Below are 17,273 nucleotides of genomic sequence, written 5' to 3'. Positions count from 1 at the left end.
GTTGCTGCAATCAGTCACCAAGTACACTGCTTCTTTGTGAGGGACTGAATATACAAGTAGGAAGTCATATGTTAAACCAGAACTCTGGGGGCACCTGGGTGGCTTAGTTTTTTAAGTGTCTGACTCTCGGTTTTGGCTCCGGTCATGAGCTCACAGTTCATGGGTTCTGGCCCCGTATCGGGCTCTACACTCACAGTACAGAACCTGCTTGGGATTCTTTCTTTCTCTCTCTCTCTATCTTCCCCTCCCCTGCTCTCTATCAAGATAAATAAATAAACTTAAAAAAAACAAAAAAATCAGAACTCTGACTCACAGCCTGTAGCCACCTGCCTAGGAAACCAGCCCCTTATCTACAATAATGAGCTTGGGAGGACAGCCTGCTATAAGTTAGACTCATGGGGAGTCAGACTGCTATCTGACTCCAAGAAGCTAAGCAATAATGTCTATAACAATTAGCCCCAAATGGGCTGATGGGTTAATAATCGGCAACTTTCCTAATCTACATCCCTGCTTCCAGCCAGAGAAGCCAAATATGCACCCTACCGAATCATATAGGATCCTTGCTTCTAGTTAGCCCACCCACAGCTTCCCTGTGCCAGCAGCCTCAGATGGGAGCATACCTGAAAACTTCCCACTCCTCTGCTTGCCTTTGAGTCTCTGCCAAACCCAAGTGATGGTGGCTGACTCTCTTGCTACAGCCAAGTTCTGAATAAATAGCCTTTGCAGGTTCTCATTTGGTTGGTGTTTATATCTACACTTGCTTTCAGCCATCAGATTTGCACAACCAAACTGCCCAATTTCTTGTCATGCAGAAGGAGGTAGGGCCAGAGAAAGTGAACCAGTAGGGCTCTATGAGAGTTCAAGGGGCTGGTCCTGAGAATGTGGGTAGGTATACCCAGTTTGGCCCCATGGAGTGGCCAGGAGGAGCAGATAATGGGGACCTGACCTCAATGTGAAGAGTAAGCAATGCCAACTGTAGACAGCATCTGCAGTTTTGGTCAAATATCTACATCAAAAAAATTCTATATAAAAGTGATATATAGAGAGAGGTTCCCTGTCTTTTTCATCATGTTTCTTATGCCTCATTTGGCTTAGTTCTGTGACAAAAAAAAAACCAAAAACCAAAAACTAAAAAAATAAAACAAAGCATAAAACAACCTCCTGGAATCTGAGATTCTCTAATTTGACTTTGTCCTCTGAAATTCCAGGGAAGCATTTGACCTTCTAACTTCCCGAAAAAGTTCTTCGGGGTGAAAATCGCCTCTCTGCCCAGCAAAAGATTGCTTTTGGAAATGCTGATGGAAAACAAATCAGATGTGGTGCCGTGTGCGGTTGGTTTGTTTTACAAACACAAGGACAAGGCATTTTGCAATCAAACTCAGAAGTGCCCCCCCCCCCATGCTCTCCTCTGCTGAGGCAGAGGGGCAGCCCGTGTGGGGATGAAATACCATCCTTGCAGCCAGACTGTAGGCGACAGCAAACACAGGGCAGGGAGCCGGTTGGCGCTTCTCGGGTAGCCCTTCAGATAGCCTTTTGCCAGCATTTTCCCTCAAAATTCTTTGGCCTCAGATATTGGTCTCAGTCTTTGTTCATTGATGGAAAGTTGGAAGGCAAGAGTTTTGTCAGTTCCTTTGCATTCTGAAAAAAAAAAAAAAAATCAAACCTAAGAATGTGGTGGTATATCAGTTTTAAGATTATGATTCAAACCAAAAAATAGAGAGTTTGCATAGTGATTTTAAATGAACAGGGATCTAGTCATTATTTTTATGAATCAGTAGGAAGTTCATTATGACATCTCAGTGTTGAATGAGCCCTGTGTTTATTCATAGTAAATACCAGCTTTTCCTCTTCTAATTGTTCCTTTATTCCCAGACCTGCTCTTTCTTATCATTCTTTTGTTTATTCAACAAGGATTTGTTGAGGGTGAGCCTTTGTGAGCATCTTGCCCATAGAGTTTCCATTGGTGACTCCTTTCTTTTTTCCTTTTGATCACCAGTGACACCAAAAACTCAAAAGAATCCAGAAGGCATTCTGAAAGACAAGTATGGCTTATAGAATTCTTACTGGTGAAAAACTATGGGAATCCCCAGGGTTCGCTGAAAGCTGAATAGTCTCCATAAACTTTAAACTCGTCTGCTCTAAGACTTACAGAGTGTGGGAGTTTGAGGAACACCTGTTGTCCGGAACATTCAACCTCATTCACTTCAATACAATCAAGATCCAGAAAAGCTCAGTCATTTGTATAAGGTCACACATCAATTTGAGAGCTATTTCTGTCATCACATTTGGAATAGAATTTAAAAGCCCACGTTGTGGGGCGCCTGGGTGGCACAGTCGGTTAAGCGTCCGATTTCAGCCAGGTCACGATCTCGCGGTCCGTGAGTTCGAGCCCCGCGTCAGGCTCTGGGCTGACGGCTCAGAGCCTGGAGCCTGTTTCCGATTCTGTGTCTCCCTCTCTCTCTACCCCTCCCCCGTTCATGCTCTGTCTCTCTCTGTCCCAAAAATAAATAAACGTTGAAAAAAAAAAAAAAATAAATAAAAGCCCACGTTGTCTAACAGTCTCTCTGGGGCGTTCGTTCACTCCAAATTGTTTGTTAGCCACACATCCTGTGCCATGCCTCAGAATAAACAAACATGAATAACACTGTCCGTGGATCCTTCAGTGAGTTCCAAGTTTAGGGAAGAAGATATGGGATGGGACACAGGGATGTACAAAAAGCAATGGAAGCACAGGAAAGAGAGCGCCAGTTCCACCACATGGGTGCTTTGGAGCTTTGTCTGGAAGGATGGGAAGCTTGTGCAAAGGCATAGGGTCACAAAAGGGATGACACATTTGGGAAATGGTAGCGCATTCAGGAGCAGATACCCTGGGATAGGATGACATCTTGGGCAAACAGAGAGCTGGTGGTGCTGGAGAAGTTGGTTGAGACCTGGCTATAAAGAGCCTTAAGTGCTGAGCTAAGTAGTATGGCTTCCGTCTGCTGCAGGCACTGTGGGGTCCCCCAAGATTCTTACACAGGGAACAACACGACACAATTCCCAATTTGGAACCTAGGGGTCAAGGCTACCTCTCCCTTGTATCATTTCAGTAGATCTTTTCCTCCTTGATTAGACTGTATTCTCCTTTGAAGAAAAGGCCTTGTCTTTATTGTTGTGTCCTGTAGCTTTGCTATTCAAAGTATGGCCCAGGGCCCAGAAGAGCAGCATCACCTGGGGGCTTGCTGGAAATGTAGAATCTCAGGTTTTGGGATTTGACCAAATTCTTCCTGTGATTTGCACACATGTTAAAGTTTGAGAAAAACTATCCTCAAAAACTGTTTTGTGCCCAGTCAAAATCCACTAAATGTTAGTAGAATCAGATGTCAATGAAAAATATGTTTTAACAGCAATTGGATTTTTATTCTACTAGTTATTCCCTCGAAAAGCCTAATGGTTTACACGCCCAAAGTAAGTTGCAGGAGACATATATTTATTGTGTTCTCCAATCCACAACACTTAAGGAGATTTGTGCACTGAGAGATGCTTTACTGGGACAATAGAAATCATCTGAGGGTGATTAGCTCAGGCTAAATCTTGTGTTGGTGGATGAGCATAAAGGAAGCAAAGTTTGAGAGAAAGTGTCCTTAGAGAGGACGTGGCCTTATGCTTCTCTGACCCTTGTCCCTAGAACGAATTCTTGCACATGAGTGGCCTGCGGAGATTTGTGGAAGAGAAGATACAGCTTCTGGAGAAGGTCATTGACCAGTGCTTTGCCCACATCAAACAGCCTCTGCAAGAAGGAGTCAGAAATGCCAAGGCTTCCTACCGACGGATCCTTGGGACATGCCTGGTGGTGAGTGACCCTTTCCAGGGAGGACCTGTAATATTCGGTGACATCTGCCTTACCTCCAGGCTCGTTTTGCACTATTCCATAGCCTTTGAAGGAACTAAAAAGCTAAAAGAGAGTAGGAGAGGGTGAAAAGTGCATACAAGAAAAGCATGTAGTGAGAACTGCCCAATTGTACATGGTGAGGAAAGAGTGCATGGTTCAGTGGAGTTGAGCTGGAATTTCGGATCTGAGGTCTTTCTACCCATCATCCACTGTGTAGCCCTGGGTGAGGCCTGAAACCCATTTAAGCTTGTAGGTTTTTTTCTTCTGCAAAATGAGGTGCTAAATACTTGCCCTACCTATCTTAACGGGGTTGATATAAATGTCAATTCGATTGCACAGTAAGGAAACATCTTGAACCCTCTCACTAGGCATGCAAATTATTTTATCTTTTAATTACTTATATGGGCTTTCTGAGGGATAAAAATGTAAGTGCCAGGCTTTATTTATCTAAGGCTAAGGGGTGGGGAAAAAAGGCGTATCGTATTAGTTGGCTAGGGCTGCATAACATAAAATATCATAGACTGGGTGGTTTAAATGGCAGGCATTTATTCTGACAGTTGTGAAGGTTAGAAGCTCAAGATCAAAGCAGTGCAAGGTTGGTTTCTCCTGGGGCCTCTGTTTTTGGCTTGCAAAAGGCCACCTTCTAGCTGTGTTCTCCCATGGTCTTTTCTCTATGTGTGCCTCCCTGGCATCTCTCTCTCTTCGTATAAGGACAGCTGTCCAGTAAGATCAGGACCCACCGTTAAGTCCTCATGTAACCCTAATTACCTCCCTAAAGGCCCTATCTCCAAATATAGTCACATCAGGGTCAGGGCTTGAACATGTTGATTCAGAGGGATACAGTTCACTCCATAACACCTGTTAAGAGTAAAACGTGATGCACAACACCACTCATGTGACAAAGATGATACAGAAGTATCTAGAGCTGGGAGCAGCACCTAGATTGTATGTTGTTGCCATTGTTTTAATATGAGTTGGAAAGCTAGAACGTTAGCAGAGAAAAGGTGGTGTGCAATGGGGCTCTACATTTCCGCGGGCTTTTTTATATACACAGATGATATACCTTTCTAGCATATGATCTCATCTGGGTGCTCTTACCTGCATTGCTTTTGTAAGAGTTTGTTTCGGGATCTAGATCAGTAGGTATGTGCCATGACTGGGATGAGAGGGAAGGAGATGCCTCTGTTATTGGACAGAGAGAAAACGCTAGAAAACTGAAAGCTAAAACAGTAAAGAAGTGGCAATGATCGTGGGGTCATCAGAGAGGACTCTCAGATTTCTGACATAGGAGAAGGAGAGGTGGCATGCCTTCTGTGTGGAAGCGGGCAGCTGAGTGTCCGTGAATGTAGTATGTGCACGAGCATTGGCTCATGCCTTCAGCAAACGTGGAAGAAATGCTGACTCTGGTGCCCAGATACTGGGCATCACTGATTCAGTCCTCACAACAATTCCGGGTGGTAAACACTCTTATTAGTTTCATTTTATGGCCTTACAGAGGCTGAACAACTCGTCCGTGGCCACATATGGGATCCACATCTACTGCAGGCCTCTCTATTTTCAGAGCCTGGATGCCCAACCCCTACACTTGCCTGTTGCATCTCTGCAAACGATTGCAGCTACTTGTGATTGCCAACCAGTTACGTGATTCAACATTTGTAAATCCCCACAAAAGTAGTGAAGTCTGTCTAATAGCCAGCATCGCCTTGCCAACTCTGGAGTGAGCCTCCTTAGGAGTGGGTCCTCTGGCCCCATTCTGGTGACTGTAACCCCAGCCAGTGCCTGACGGAGCCTCATGGAGAAGACCTGAGCCAGCACTGGCCCGCTGTTGGGAAAGGTCAGCCTGTGCATGCGGTCTTTCAATCCCCACTTGGCCACATAAGAATGGGCCTTGGGCCTGGACCACTTCCTTACCAAGAGATAAAGAGCCCTCACAGCCTGTCCTGGGCTTATCGCCTTGTGTGGAAATATTCTTCCCTGTTTTATGCTCAGTGTGTACTTCTTTGTTCTGCTTAGTATAGGCGGCCAAGGCCCTTGGGCTAGCTCCCAGTTTTCTGTATTTCAGATCCTGTGGGGGAGGGCTTGGGTCCTTCTACATTGTGGGATCCCATATTGTGGGATCACCAGCATTGGCTGTGGAGGGGGTCTGCTGGCCACAGGGACCCGTGTGTTGCAAAGGGCTGGATCTTGTGCACACTTTTTCTCCTCTTGCTGTAAGTAAATGCTGTACTGCCTGAGCCTAGTGTGAATATTTTCTGTTCTCAGAGACCTTGAATCATGTACTTGTCTCTTTTCTGGGTGGTGTTTATCTGCCTTTTAACCTTGGCCACACAGCCTGGCCATCTAGTGAACAGTGAAACAGCAACTGAGCTATATCTGAATTCCTGACCCACAGAGCTGGTGAGAGATAATAAATAATTGCTTATTTATTTCATCAGGCCTGGGGTAAGTAAGTGACTCTGGGGAGAACTGTTTCTATATGATGGTAAAAGATCCCAGATCACCAAAAGTGAGTAAGTAGGTTCTGAGAAAGCAAAGGCACAAAGCGGAGACCATTCCTTTGAGACAATTTGCTCATAGAAGGAACATCTTAGACCTTCGCTAGGATGTCATCCCGTGAACTGTCCCCTGTCTCACCAGTTCTTAAATGGTGTTTTTCTCTGTAACTACAGACATGTCTCAGGTGTCTTGGATAGGACACTTCCTCTGTGATCAGAAATTTGGGCAAACATTATATGTTACCATCATATTATTATGTAACATAGTAAACTAACCTAAATATCTAACCAGAAGAGAATGGTAAAATAAATTGGGATATATCCACATGATATTATGTGGTTATTGAAACAATTTTTGCAAGCATTTACAATGACTTGAGGAAATGTTCATGTTATACTATTAAGTGAAAAGAGCAGAATATTAAAATGAATATATATATATTTATAGTATGATGCCAATTGTATTATGCTACATGACCATGCACTTGAAACAGATTTCCTTAAAGCATATATCATTGATTGATCACAAGGACCTCCACTAAAATTTTGGTCAGTGCAAATATATTTTTATTCCCCTTACTAAGAATCACCATCTGGCTAAGATTTATCAATGTCTCGTGTGGCTCTAGCTTCATTGTATTTTTTTGCCTCTGATTTTTGAATTTATTTCTCTGGGAAAAAATGTTATGAAGATGTACAAATCAAATTACATTTTATTAGGCATTCAACAAAAAGTATTTAAAAACTTGGACTATGCTTGGAAGGTCTGAAACATATACTCCCAGTAGGGTCATAGCACATTTTCATTTAATAATTGTTCATTTAAGCACTACTTGCTTATGCTGTTGCCAGATGGTAAGAACATCAAGTCAGATAAGACACTGTTTGTGTCCACAATGAGCAGCTGTTCTGGTAGAGAAGCGCAATGAGTAAACAGATAAATAGAAACTGTATGAGGAGACTTGTGATCAAGGAAGCACAAGACGCTCCGGAAGCCAGGGCAGCCGCCAACTCAGGCGTGACTGTTGTGCCCTCTGTCTGGCTCAAGAGTATGCTGAAACATGAAGCTGTCCCTTCTCTTCCCTGTGATTCTTGGTCATAGCCTGTGGCCAAAGGCAATACAATTCTGATCCTGTGACATTGTAGTTAATGTTTACTAACTATTAACTTATTGTTTAATTACCTAGAGGAGTAGAGGAAACCAGGGCTTTCATCAGACTCTGAAAGCTGTTTGCCTGAAAAATGGCATCTATGCCTCCAGGACTCTTGCAAGAATAGATCTGAACGAAGCCATCACTCAGCCCATCTATGACCAGATCGATCCCGTTTTTGGAGGCATTTTTAGGTAAAAGATCCTTTCTCTTGCCCCTTCGTGAACAAACATCTGAAGAGCATTGGGCTGGAGTCTCCGCTTTATAAGAATTTGTACTTTGGATCTGGAAGCGTGAAGAGTAGCTTGCAACTTGAGGAGGAAAGCTTAGTCTCTGGAAAAACACAAAAGCCTTCTTGGTTTGGTTAGTTAATTTCTAGTGGCGACCTGGAGTACAGATGGAGATGTTACTTTTAGACTAATATTATGATTCCCATTATTTTTCAAATATCTCATACATGCAGCAAGGGATACATTTTCTTATGGATCTGAGCCCAGGACAGGTTATTTTGGTTGGAGAGTGTGGAGTTAAGCAAACACATGGCCTTTGTAAATTTCCCCAAATGCAAAACTGCAAAGTGGCTGACTGATGACTCTGTGTTTGTTTTTGACATACTGCATGCTTGCTGACTTACTAGCTGTCTGAGCTTCATGGTGCCTCCTCCTTCCCTCCTTCCTTGACCTCTAATCCTTTTCTCCACCTACAGAAACAGAATTTCCTAATCCCTTAGTGCAAGAGCCTGCCCCCAGTCTCCTTCGTTGGCCTCTGGCATTTCACCACCTGCTGCTGCTCGAACCATTCTACCTTTGCTTGATTCTTACTCGGTGTTCCCCTACTCTGCCCCCACCTTCCTTTAACTCCTTTGGGGTCATGCCATTCCATCTACCCTATCTCAGTTTACAAGTCTGTAGGATAAACTCCAAATTATTATTTTTTTTTAATTTTTTTTTCAACGTTTATTTATTTTTGGGACAGAGAGAGACAGAGCATGAACGGGGGAGGGGCAGAGAGAGAGGGAGACACAGAATCGGAAACAGGCTCCAGGCTCCGAGCCACCAGCCCAGAGCCCGACGCGGGGCTCGAACTCACGGACCGCGAGATCGTGACCTGGCTGAAGTCGGACGCTTGACCGACTGCCCCACCCAGGCGCCCCAAAACTCCAAATTATTTACAATGGCATTCAAGACATCCCACCTGCCTCTAACTGGCCTTTCCACTCTATCCCAGTCCTGTTGCTCAGTACCAGCCTCCTGCTTCAGCCAGCCTGGAGGGTAGCAAAGAGCAAGCGAGATGTACCAGGAACTGTGCTAAGCTCTGTGCGCACATGATCTCATCAGATCCTCTCAATAACCCTCTGAAGGGCCTGCTGTCTATCTACAAGTGGACAAGCTGAGATTTAGAGGACTTTGGACAGCTTTCCCAATGTCAGTCAGCTCTTAAGTAGAGAGCTAGGAGTTCAAGTCTATGCTCTCTCCTCTATAACCTGCTGCTTCTTCCTCCTGGGATGTTCTGAAAATTTTGTTCACTACGTTGTCCCCATGGGGAATAGCCCTTCCTTGTTTTCACTTCCCCAAATCTTATCCATCTTTTAAAATGTAGTTCAGGGGTGTCTGCGTGTCTCAGCCCTTTGAACATCCGACTCTTGATTTCGGCTCAGGTCACAATCTCATGCCCCATGTTAGGCTCTGCAGTGAGAGCCCAGAGCCTGCTTGGGATTCTTGCTCTCCCTCTGTCTCTCTGTCTCTCTCCTTCATTCTCTCTCTCTCAAAATAAATAAACATTAAAAAAAATGTAGTTTAAGTCCCACACTTGCAAATGGAAACACCTTGGCAGTGGGAAGACTGACTTTGAGGCTAAACAGATCACTGTACAAAGTAGCCTGGCTCTGCCACTTGCTAGCTGTGTGACTGTGAACACAACAGCTGTCTTCTCTGAACCTCAGTTTTCTTGTCTGTAAAATGGGTTTCACAGACTTTTAGGTGCAGGACCTGGCACAGAACAGTGCCTGGCACCAGTAGGAATTCAGTACCTATTCATTCTCATCCCCCTGTCTTAAAAGTGAATAAAAGGATACCAGCTAGTTTCCTTTTGTTTTAGCCCCACGGTGGCCACGTTGTCTCTTAACGTTTTATACTGTTTCTTCTGTAGAGCTGGAAAGCCCACTGGGTCAGCATTGCTGCCTCACGTAGAAGCTTTTAAGCACTCTCTACAGGAGAAAATGATGGAAATTGGAATAAGAAGTGGCTGGAAATATGATAGTTACAAAAAAAGTTTTCTGATCCAGGAGGTAAGATCCCTGTAAAACGAAGAGGGCAGTGACGTTGGGCAGTGGCTTTCTTACCAGCAGGATTCCAGAAGTATTGCATGTCTCTCCCCCCTGCTCTCCTGGAGTGCCAAGGTCTGGGCACGTCTTGTAGCAAGTGCTGTGAGACACAACACACAGTGTGCGGGGTGCCCCTTAGACTGCCATGAGGATGTAGGACGGGACACCAAGCCAGCTCTATGCCACTGGGAAGCAACCAGCAGTAAGTGCCGAGGTTGGAAAGGAGACTCAGTTCCCAAGAAGAATATTCAAAGAATCTTTAGAGGCACAAACATTTGAATCCACCTGTAACATCCACTTGTAACTGACCTTCAATCATTTTTGCCAATATTATAAAGTCATTATTCACAGCAATGAAGCTTAAAGAAGAGTCTTTTTTTTTTTTTTTGTACATCATTTGTTAGTTTTGAGTCCTCAAGACTCTTGTCTGTGACCCATTTTCCTCTAGCCTGTCTTAGTCTATTCAGGATGCTATAACAAAATGCTGTAAATGAGGTAGGGTATACACAACAGAAATTTATTCCTCACAGGAGGCTGGAAGTACAAGGTCAAGGCGCAGGCAGAGTTGGTGGCTGGTGAGGGTCCACTTCCCAGTTCATATATGATGGTCTTCTCACCATCACCTCACCTTAGCAGGGGCAAAGGAACTTGCTAGAGTCTCTTCCGTAAAGGGAATAGTCTCAATTATGAGGGCTGCCTGCTCATGACCTAGTCACCTCCCAAAGGCCCCACCTCCTAATGCTATCACCTTGGGGGTTAGGGTTTTAACATACAAATTTTGGGTGGACACGAATGTTCAGCCCATAGCACAAGCACAGCCCGAATTACACAGCAACACTAGAGAAGTATCCTGTTCTCACATCCTCCCCCTAAGAGGGCCTATTGACCACCTTGCACGTGCCTGAGTTCAACTCAGCAAATATTTGAGTCATTTGTAAGTGCCAGGCATGGTAGGAAACACTTTGGGATATAAAGATGCTAAGACAGAGTTCCTGCCTATGAGAAGCTCACAGCCTCATTGGGGAAATGACATGGAAACAGCCAAGCGTAACATAAAGCAGAAGGAAATGGTGGCCACACACAGGAACACCCACTTCTATCGAAGGAATTGTCACAAATGGCCTTTTGTTAATGTGGATTCTCAGATAAGTGCCATCCTGGGAGGCCTGGAAGATTACATCCTCAGAAAGAAGAGGAGGATCTATGAGTCTCTCACCACCTCTGTTCAGAGCGACCTGAAGCCCTGTTATGAAGGTGGGCGCTCCAGAGGGCGACATGTCTATTTCCTCTGGGGTCTTTCTGTCAGCTCCTTCAGCGTCCTTTTCTTCTGCTCTCCTCTCAAAGTATTTGTCCTCCTGCGTCCTAAATCCCTCTCATACTCTTAGTCCACAAATTGAAAACCAAATAACTTTAAGGGTCAGGGGACAGGTGACCCATGAATCAGTTCTATCTGTGTGTTTCCAGTGCTTTCTGCCCACCCTGTGTCTATTCACCCTGCTTCTCCTCTCCTCGCTGCATCTCACCTGGTTAAACTATTGAATCCACTATCTGATTCTCATTCTTATTCCCTTTAAGTATTTGTAACCTACCTTCCAGCTCCTTCTTGTTTTGGCGGTCCCATTGTTTTTTTCTGGTCGTGGTGGGGGGGGGGCGGTGCATGGGAGTTTTGTAAACTTCTGCTTAATTCATCCATTAGATTTTCTGAATGACAGTTATCTAAATTCTGAGAGTGCTGATCTTTTGTATCATATTATGATTAAACAACTTCCACTGTGTGGAAAATGGTGCCACATATATGAATATATGTGTGTGTATGTCCGTATGTATGTGTGTGTCTGTGTACACATACATATGTGTGTGCATACATAGTTTTTGTTTGTTTGCTTGCCTTTCTTTCTGATGCTAAAGATTTCTCTGCAAGTCCTTGTTGTGGTGTGACTGTAGCTATCATTTTTGCCAGAGGCCGCTCAGATTGCTGGCAAAAAAGCGTGTGAGAGAATGAAAGACGTCATCAGGAGAGGGGTGGACCGGCAGGTGGCCGAGGGCATGTTTGAAAGGGCTCAAGAAAGAATGCAGCACCAATTTCAACAACTGAAGGTATTCAACACCCACAGTCTGAATTCCAGCCCCAAAGAGACTTCTTGGAGGGAGCCAAAGAAGCAGGGGCGGACGGTGGAAGAGGTGGTAGTCATTCGGGTCCAAAAAGGGCTGATACCTTCTGTAAAGTGGCCCCAACTGATGCCTACGATGCCAGGAGAAGAGGCCAGCTGGCACTTGGCATTCCCCCTTCCCCACTACTGCATCCTGGTGTTGGGGTCTCTCTGGGACTGTGACTTCAGAAATGCAGCCCCTCCGGCTCTCTCTCCTGTCTTTCCTCTTTACCAGGTCACCAGCAGAACAGCGGTAATAGGGGTCCTTAAGCTTTTGACATAGCTCATTTAACCCCCAGCAAGCCTGGGAGGTAGGGACTATTATTGTTCTCGTTTTACAGATAAGAAAACTGAGGGAGAGAGAGAGAGAGGTATAGCGACAGGCCACATAGTTACTAAGTTGTAGAGCCAGGTTTGGGACTAGGTAACCCAGCTCCAGCGTCTCTGTCTCTGACAATAGCATAATCTCCAGATGGATTTTTTGAAATGAGGGAAATGTCTAGTCTACATGAAACATCAATAAATAAATGCCAATAAACTATCATACGTCAGTCACCTTTGACACCTAGCATAGATTTAGGTCTGATTCTATCTCAGAAAACAGTTCTAAGAGTTTCCTTGAACCTAATGCTTCTGTCAAGTACGCTTGAGCCATCTTGTCTCAGCTCTGGGTCTCTTTGCTTGCCAACCCCCTCCCAAGTAATAAAAATTCTTTGTTTTAGTCCGAGCCACTGTTGGCCTCTCCATGGCCATGTGCATTTCCAAATTCTTCTACCTCAGTCCAGACTTAGCTGACCCTCTCCTAAGCTGGCTACTTGTTATTTCCATTCACCTCTCAACCAACCTACTTCCTGAAATGTCTGCAACTTACTTAGGCTCAATCTTGTGTCCCCCACCCAGACCCCTATCCCCACCCCACTGCAGTTTTGGAAAAATACCATTCTCTATAATACAAAGTGTACAATTTCTCTCAGAATGAGCTAAGAGGTGTTTTGTTTGCCAGTTGCAGTTTACTTTTTGTCATTTAATATGTTATCATAGTCTACAAATATTTGCATAAAATTGGCCAAACTCTACAGCATGCAGTCCCCATTTGGTATATAGAAATTGGCCCTGGGGCACCTGGGTGGCTCAGTTGGTTAGGCGTCCGAATCTTGGTTTTGGCTCAGGTCATGATCTCATGGTTTGTGGGTTCAAGTCCTGCATTGGGCTCTGCTCTGACAGCACAGAGCCTGCTGGGATTGTCTCTCTCCCTCTCTCTTTGCTCCTTCCCTGCTCATGGCCCCTCTCTCTCTCTCACTCAAAAATAAATAAACTTTAAGAAAAGAAATTAGTTCTTATCATACCCCCAAAAAACAATTCCACTTAAAAAAAATGATTAGTACGTTGATCATATACAAATGCATCCTGAATGACAGAAATGTGGCAAATTGAAAGTGGGCAAAGACACAGAGTGACCCCATTCCTTGATCTTATGGACGAGGAGGCTGAAGCCCAGAGGGCCTGTGTTACTAGCTCAAGGCTCACAGCTAGAGCTGGGACTAGAGTTTAGGGTTCTTGGCCTGGTGTGTTGAGGAAAAAAACAAGAGTCAGGAGACCCAGGCTCAAAATACTATGTCAGTCTAGATGAAAGAGTCAGGTGTTTTTCAGAGGTAGACAAGAGATGGTTAGAAGAGGGAAAATGGTTTGCATTCATAGAAGGACTGATACAAGAAAGAAGAAATTTCTCAGGCAGTTGGGACGAAGAATCAGGAATGTCAAATATGATGTGCTGCACAAAGCAGGTATTCAATAAACATCTTTCCAGTGACTAAATGCACGATAGCATCGCGGGCTAGTGACCAGCTCTTTTTCTCTTTCTCCATCTCTGCGATTGCTGTTTTCTCCCCACTGCCCCTCCCCCCCCCACCTCCAGGAAGCCTCCTTAGCTCCTGACTCAATTGGTCAGCACCAGAGAGGTCCAATCATATATGAATCTTGATAGACAGGAAAGGAGATGCTGAGACAAGTAGGACCCCACAGAAATGTTGCTCTGAGGGTTCCTGAGCCACTTGCTGCACTCTAAAGTAGCCCACTCTTGGAACTGACTTTGATTTTGGCACCCCCAGTCTGCACACTTTGTGGGGGATTGGCTGGGGTCCCTTTCCTAAGATAACTTTTCCTTGGACTGTGCCTTCCTAACAGAATGACCATGCTTTGTTGTATAGAATGGAATCACGGAGAAGGTGAAGGGAAGTATCGCCACCATGCTGACCCTTGCTTCATCCCAGGGGGATGGTCTCTACAAGGAGCTTGCAGGTAAATACATAAAACTTTTGCATAAGCGATGACCTTGTGGGCACCCCTAGCTGTGGTTGCTCTTTGCTGGATTTAAAGAAATCAATTAGGAAGAATTTCCAGGGCATGGGATAGAGATGATGATGACGATGATGATGATGATGAAGATGATGATGATGATGATGATGAAAACAATGACTACCCCACCCTTTGCTGAGCACCCGCCCAAGACCATGCATTATACTCGGGCTCTGTGTGCAGCATCTCGGATAATTCTCATGTTAGCCCTCAGAGGAAGATGCTGTTGCTCCCTTTTGCACACGCGGAAACAGAGACTCAGGTTAGTTTCTGTGCCCAAGGATCTGTGGCTGGAAAGTGGCAAATTCAAATCGATACCTCTGCTCTGCAGTCTCCATAAATCCATTGTTTTGAGTACGTACCTTTTCATGAAAAGCCTCATATTCTGCTGGTGGTAGAGAAAGGTTTCTCTTCATGGAGCCTGAGAATGCAACAGCAGCTGCCAGCAACCATCTCTATTCCATGCCATGAGCTCCCCCAGACCTCCCGGTGTGAACTGGAGGGTATAAACTGGTACAAAAAGCAATCGGGACATTTGTAGCCAAGTCAAAAATGCACATATCCTTTGACCCAGCAATCCTACTTCCAGGAATCTATCCTGTGGTATCCTCATACATGAGAAGAATGGCATGTGGACAGGGTTATTCAGGGCACCATTGTTTTAGGATGGCAAACATTGGAACAACTCCAATATCCATCAGTAGAGCATTGGTTAAGTTAACTTAGGTACACAACTAGGGGAGGACCATGCAATTGTTAGAAAGAATAAAGTGGCTTTTTATACAGAGTTAGTGGTGCGAAACAATCTCCAAAACATGTAAAGTGAAAAAGAGCAAGGTGAAAAACTGTGTGGAATACATTGCCATCTGTGAGAGAAGAAAAGGAAACACGTATGTATATGCATACAAATTTGCATGGGATACACAAGAAACTGTCCACACTGGTTGTCTCTAAGGAGAGGAACTAGGAGCTTGGAGGACACAGAGGACGGGAGACTTATTTTTCACTCCATATGTTTTGTGCCTTTTAATTGTTAAACTCTGCGCACAAGTGCCTGCTGGGAAAAAAAAATGGATCTGATGCCATTGCTGTATATCATTGGATATGTCATGGTGAAAGTGGTCGGAGCTATTTCTAAAGTGAAAGCCACAGTTGCTGCTTCTAACCATCTGTCTTACACATATCTCTTGCTGTGGAAATGATTATTCCCCATCTCAGGTTGGTTAGACAGACATCTAACCTGTTCCTAATGGTCTCTTGGGAAGGTGATACAACACCCTCTCACTCTACTTTATGGAACTCTCTCATGACCTTCTGTCTAGGCCTTCACAGGAGCCTGTTTTAATATTACAGTCATCCAGTTGTGTCTTCCTTAAAGAACTCCTGCTTACCAAAGGTCTTTCAACTATCTAGGTCTCCCACACAAAAAAATGTTCCCCTGAGTTTAATGTAAATTGCTCCTGCCATAATTTAAGATCATTTCCCTTTCTTCCCATCAACAATAAAATATATACTATTTAGGGAGTACTGTGCCAGAGGACAGAGGTCTAAAACAGTCCCTGCTCTGAGTATTACTTGGTTGGTAAAAAGATGTGTGAGAATATAAATTAAAATAGTAAAATGGAAATTCCCTCTTTTCTGGAGGAGACCAAGATTTTGATCTAGCCAGGCCTTCAACTAATTAGATGAGGCCCACCCACATTGTAAAGGACAGTCTGCTTTTCTCAAGGTCTAATGATTTAAATGTAAATCTCATCCAAAAATATGTTCACAGAAACATCCAGAATAGTGTTTGGCCAAATAACTGGGCACCATAGCCTGGACAAGTTGACACATACAATTAGCCATTATAAGGATATATGATTGCAGATCACAACGTGAAAACCTGAGCTGAGATGTCAAAACAGCAAATTCACTTAGAATGAGAACTGCTGGGAGCAGGGGGATCAGGGGAAGGAGAGAGAAGCCTGGAGAGGACTGAGGGGGAGGTTTGTTGTGTAGCTGGGCTTGGTATCTCCTTCCCCTGAGCTCTTGTGAAGACTCGGTGATTTCCTAGATCATTTTATGTGTCGGTTTGTGTTTCTTTTGAAGGGTGACTGCTATGCTGAGATAAGCCTTAAGAGCCAGAATGCCCAGTTTGATCAGGCTTTTTATACAATAAATTGATCAGATGGACCATCTGATCTCTAAGTCCATTCCAGATGTCACATTCTGGGACAAGTGACCCAGGTCCTAGCAAGATTCTCAGGAGGTCTGTTTTCTGGGGACATTTCTGAAAAGGACACTAGCTCCTGATGCATGCTTTCTGCTCTTGTGTAGACATCAAAAGTGAATACAAGGAGATGGAGAAGCTACACAGAGGCCTGAGGGAGGTGGCTGAGAACGCGGTGCTACGGAGAGGCATGCAGGATTTCCTTCTGAAGATGTCCCCGAGCAAAGTTGTTCCCCCCAAATCATAAACATAATTCATAGGGCTTAGCACCAAGTAGATGAAAAACAAGCCTGGAGCCAAACAACCAGAGTTACTTGTGTTTTTAAAAATCTAATAAAGAATATCTCCCAACTGTTTGGACTTTATATACAACATAAAACTCAAAATACTGTTACTTCTGGCATAAGCTGACTGCTGAATAACATTACTTCCTTTGTATTCTGTAGCCAAAAAGCATCATCTTGAATTCCTAATGGAGTTCTAAAATTTTAGGGACAAGAAGCTCATGCTTCCGCAAAGAAAAATATCAAAACATTGAACAACTTAACTATTATGGAAAAAAGTGTTGCAAAATAAAGCTTTAGGGACCTAATTCTACTTCCCATTTTAATATCTATGACTCTTTTGGGTAAGGAAGTAACATTGTGCCATGGAAATAACATGAATTAGAGAACAGATGAGAGACCTGGCTTTACCACTTCCCAGGAGTGCTATTT

The 17,273-nt window shown here is 44.2% G+C and overlaps 1 protein-coding gene and 1 long non-coding RNA gene across 8 annotated transcripts in view; one reads left to right on the top strand and one right to left on the bottom strand.

Annotated features, from left to right (window-relative positions):
* NUGGC (nuclear GTPase, germinal center associated) overlaps positions 1 to 16,909 on the top strand; it is a 56,534-nt gene extending 39,625 nt beyond the window's left edge. For 6 of the 7 annotated variants that reach the window (XM_040465638.1, XM_040465441.1, XM_040465305.1 and 3 more), the window contains 7 exons: positions 3,668 to 3,832; positions 7,554 to 7,711; positions 9,666 to 9,804; positions 10,986 to 11,094; positions 11,801 to 11,937; positions 14,198 to 14,288; positions 16,665 to 16,909. In XM_040465638.1, coding sequence (XP_040321572.1) covers positions 3,668 to 3,832; positions 7,554 to 7,711; positions 9,666 to 9,804; positions 10,986 to 11,094; positions 11,801 to 11,937; positions 14,198 to 14,288; positions 16,665 to 16,804 — 939 coding nt within the window. In that variant the 3' untranslated portion in view covers positions 16,805 to 16,909. The remainder of the gene's footprint in view (positions 1 to 3,667; positions 3,833 to 7,553; positions 7,712 to 9,665; positions 9,805 to 10,985; positions 11,095 to 11,800; positions 11,938 to 14,197; positions 14,289 to 16,664) is intronic. The other variant, XM_040465728.1, reaches the window with a different exon arrangement.
* LOC121023746 (uncharacterized) lies at positions 731 to 7,663 on the bottom strand. Its single transcript, XR_005787493.1, has 2 exons — positions 7,550 to 7,663; positions 731 to 1,638 (listed from the first exon to the last, which is right to left on the bottom strand). It is a non-coding gene; the product is annotated as an uncharacterized LOC121023746 (long non-coding RNA).
* Positions 16,910 to 17,273: the final 364 nt, after the last annotated feature.

This window comes from Herpailurus yagouaroundi, unplaced genomic scaffold (assembly GCF_014898765.1).
Source record: "Herpailurus yagouaroundi ecotype Mexico unplaced genomic scaffold, PumYag 28, whole genome shotgun sequence".
Classification (NCBI taxonomy): Eukaryota; Metazoa; Chordata; class Mammalia; order Carnivora; family Felidae; genus Herpailurus; species Herpailurus yagouaroundi.
The sequence above is the reverse complement of the archived record's forward strand: the minus strand, read 5'-3'. Positions and strand labels throughout refer to the sequence as shown.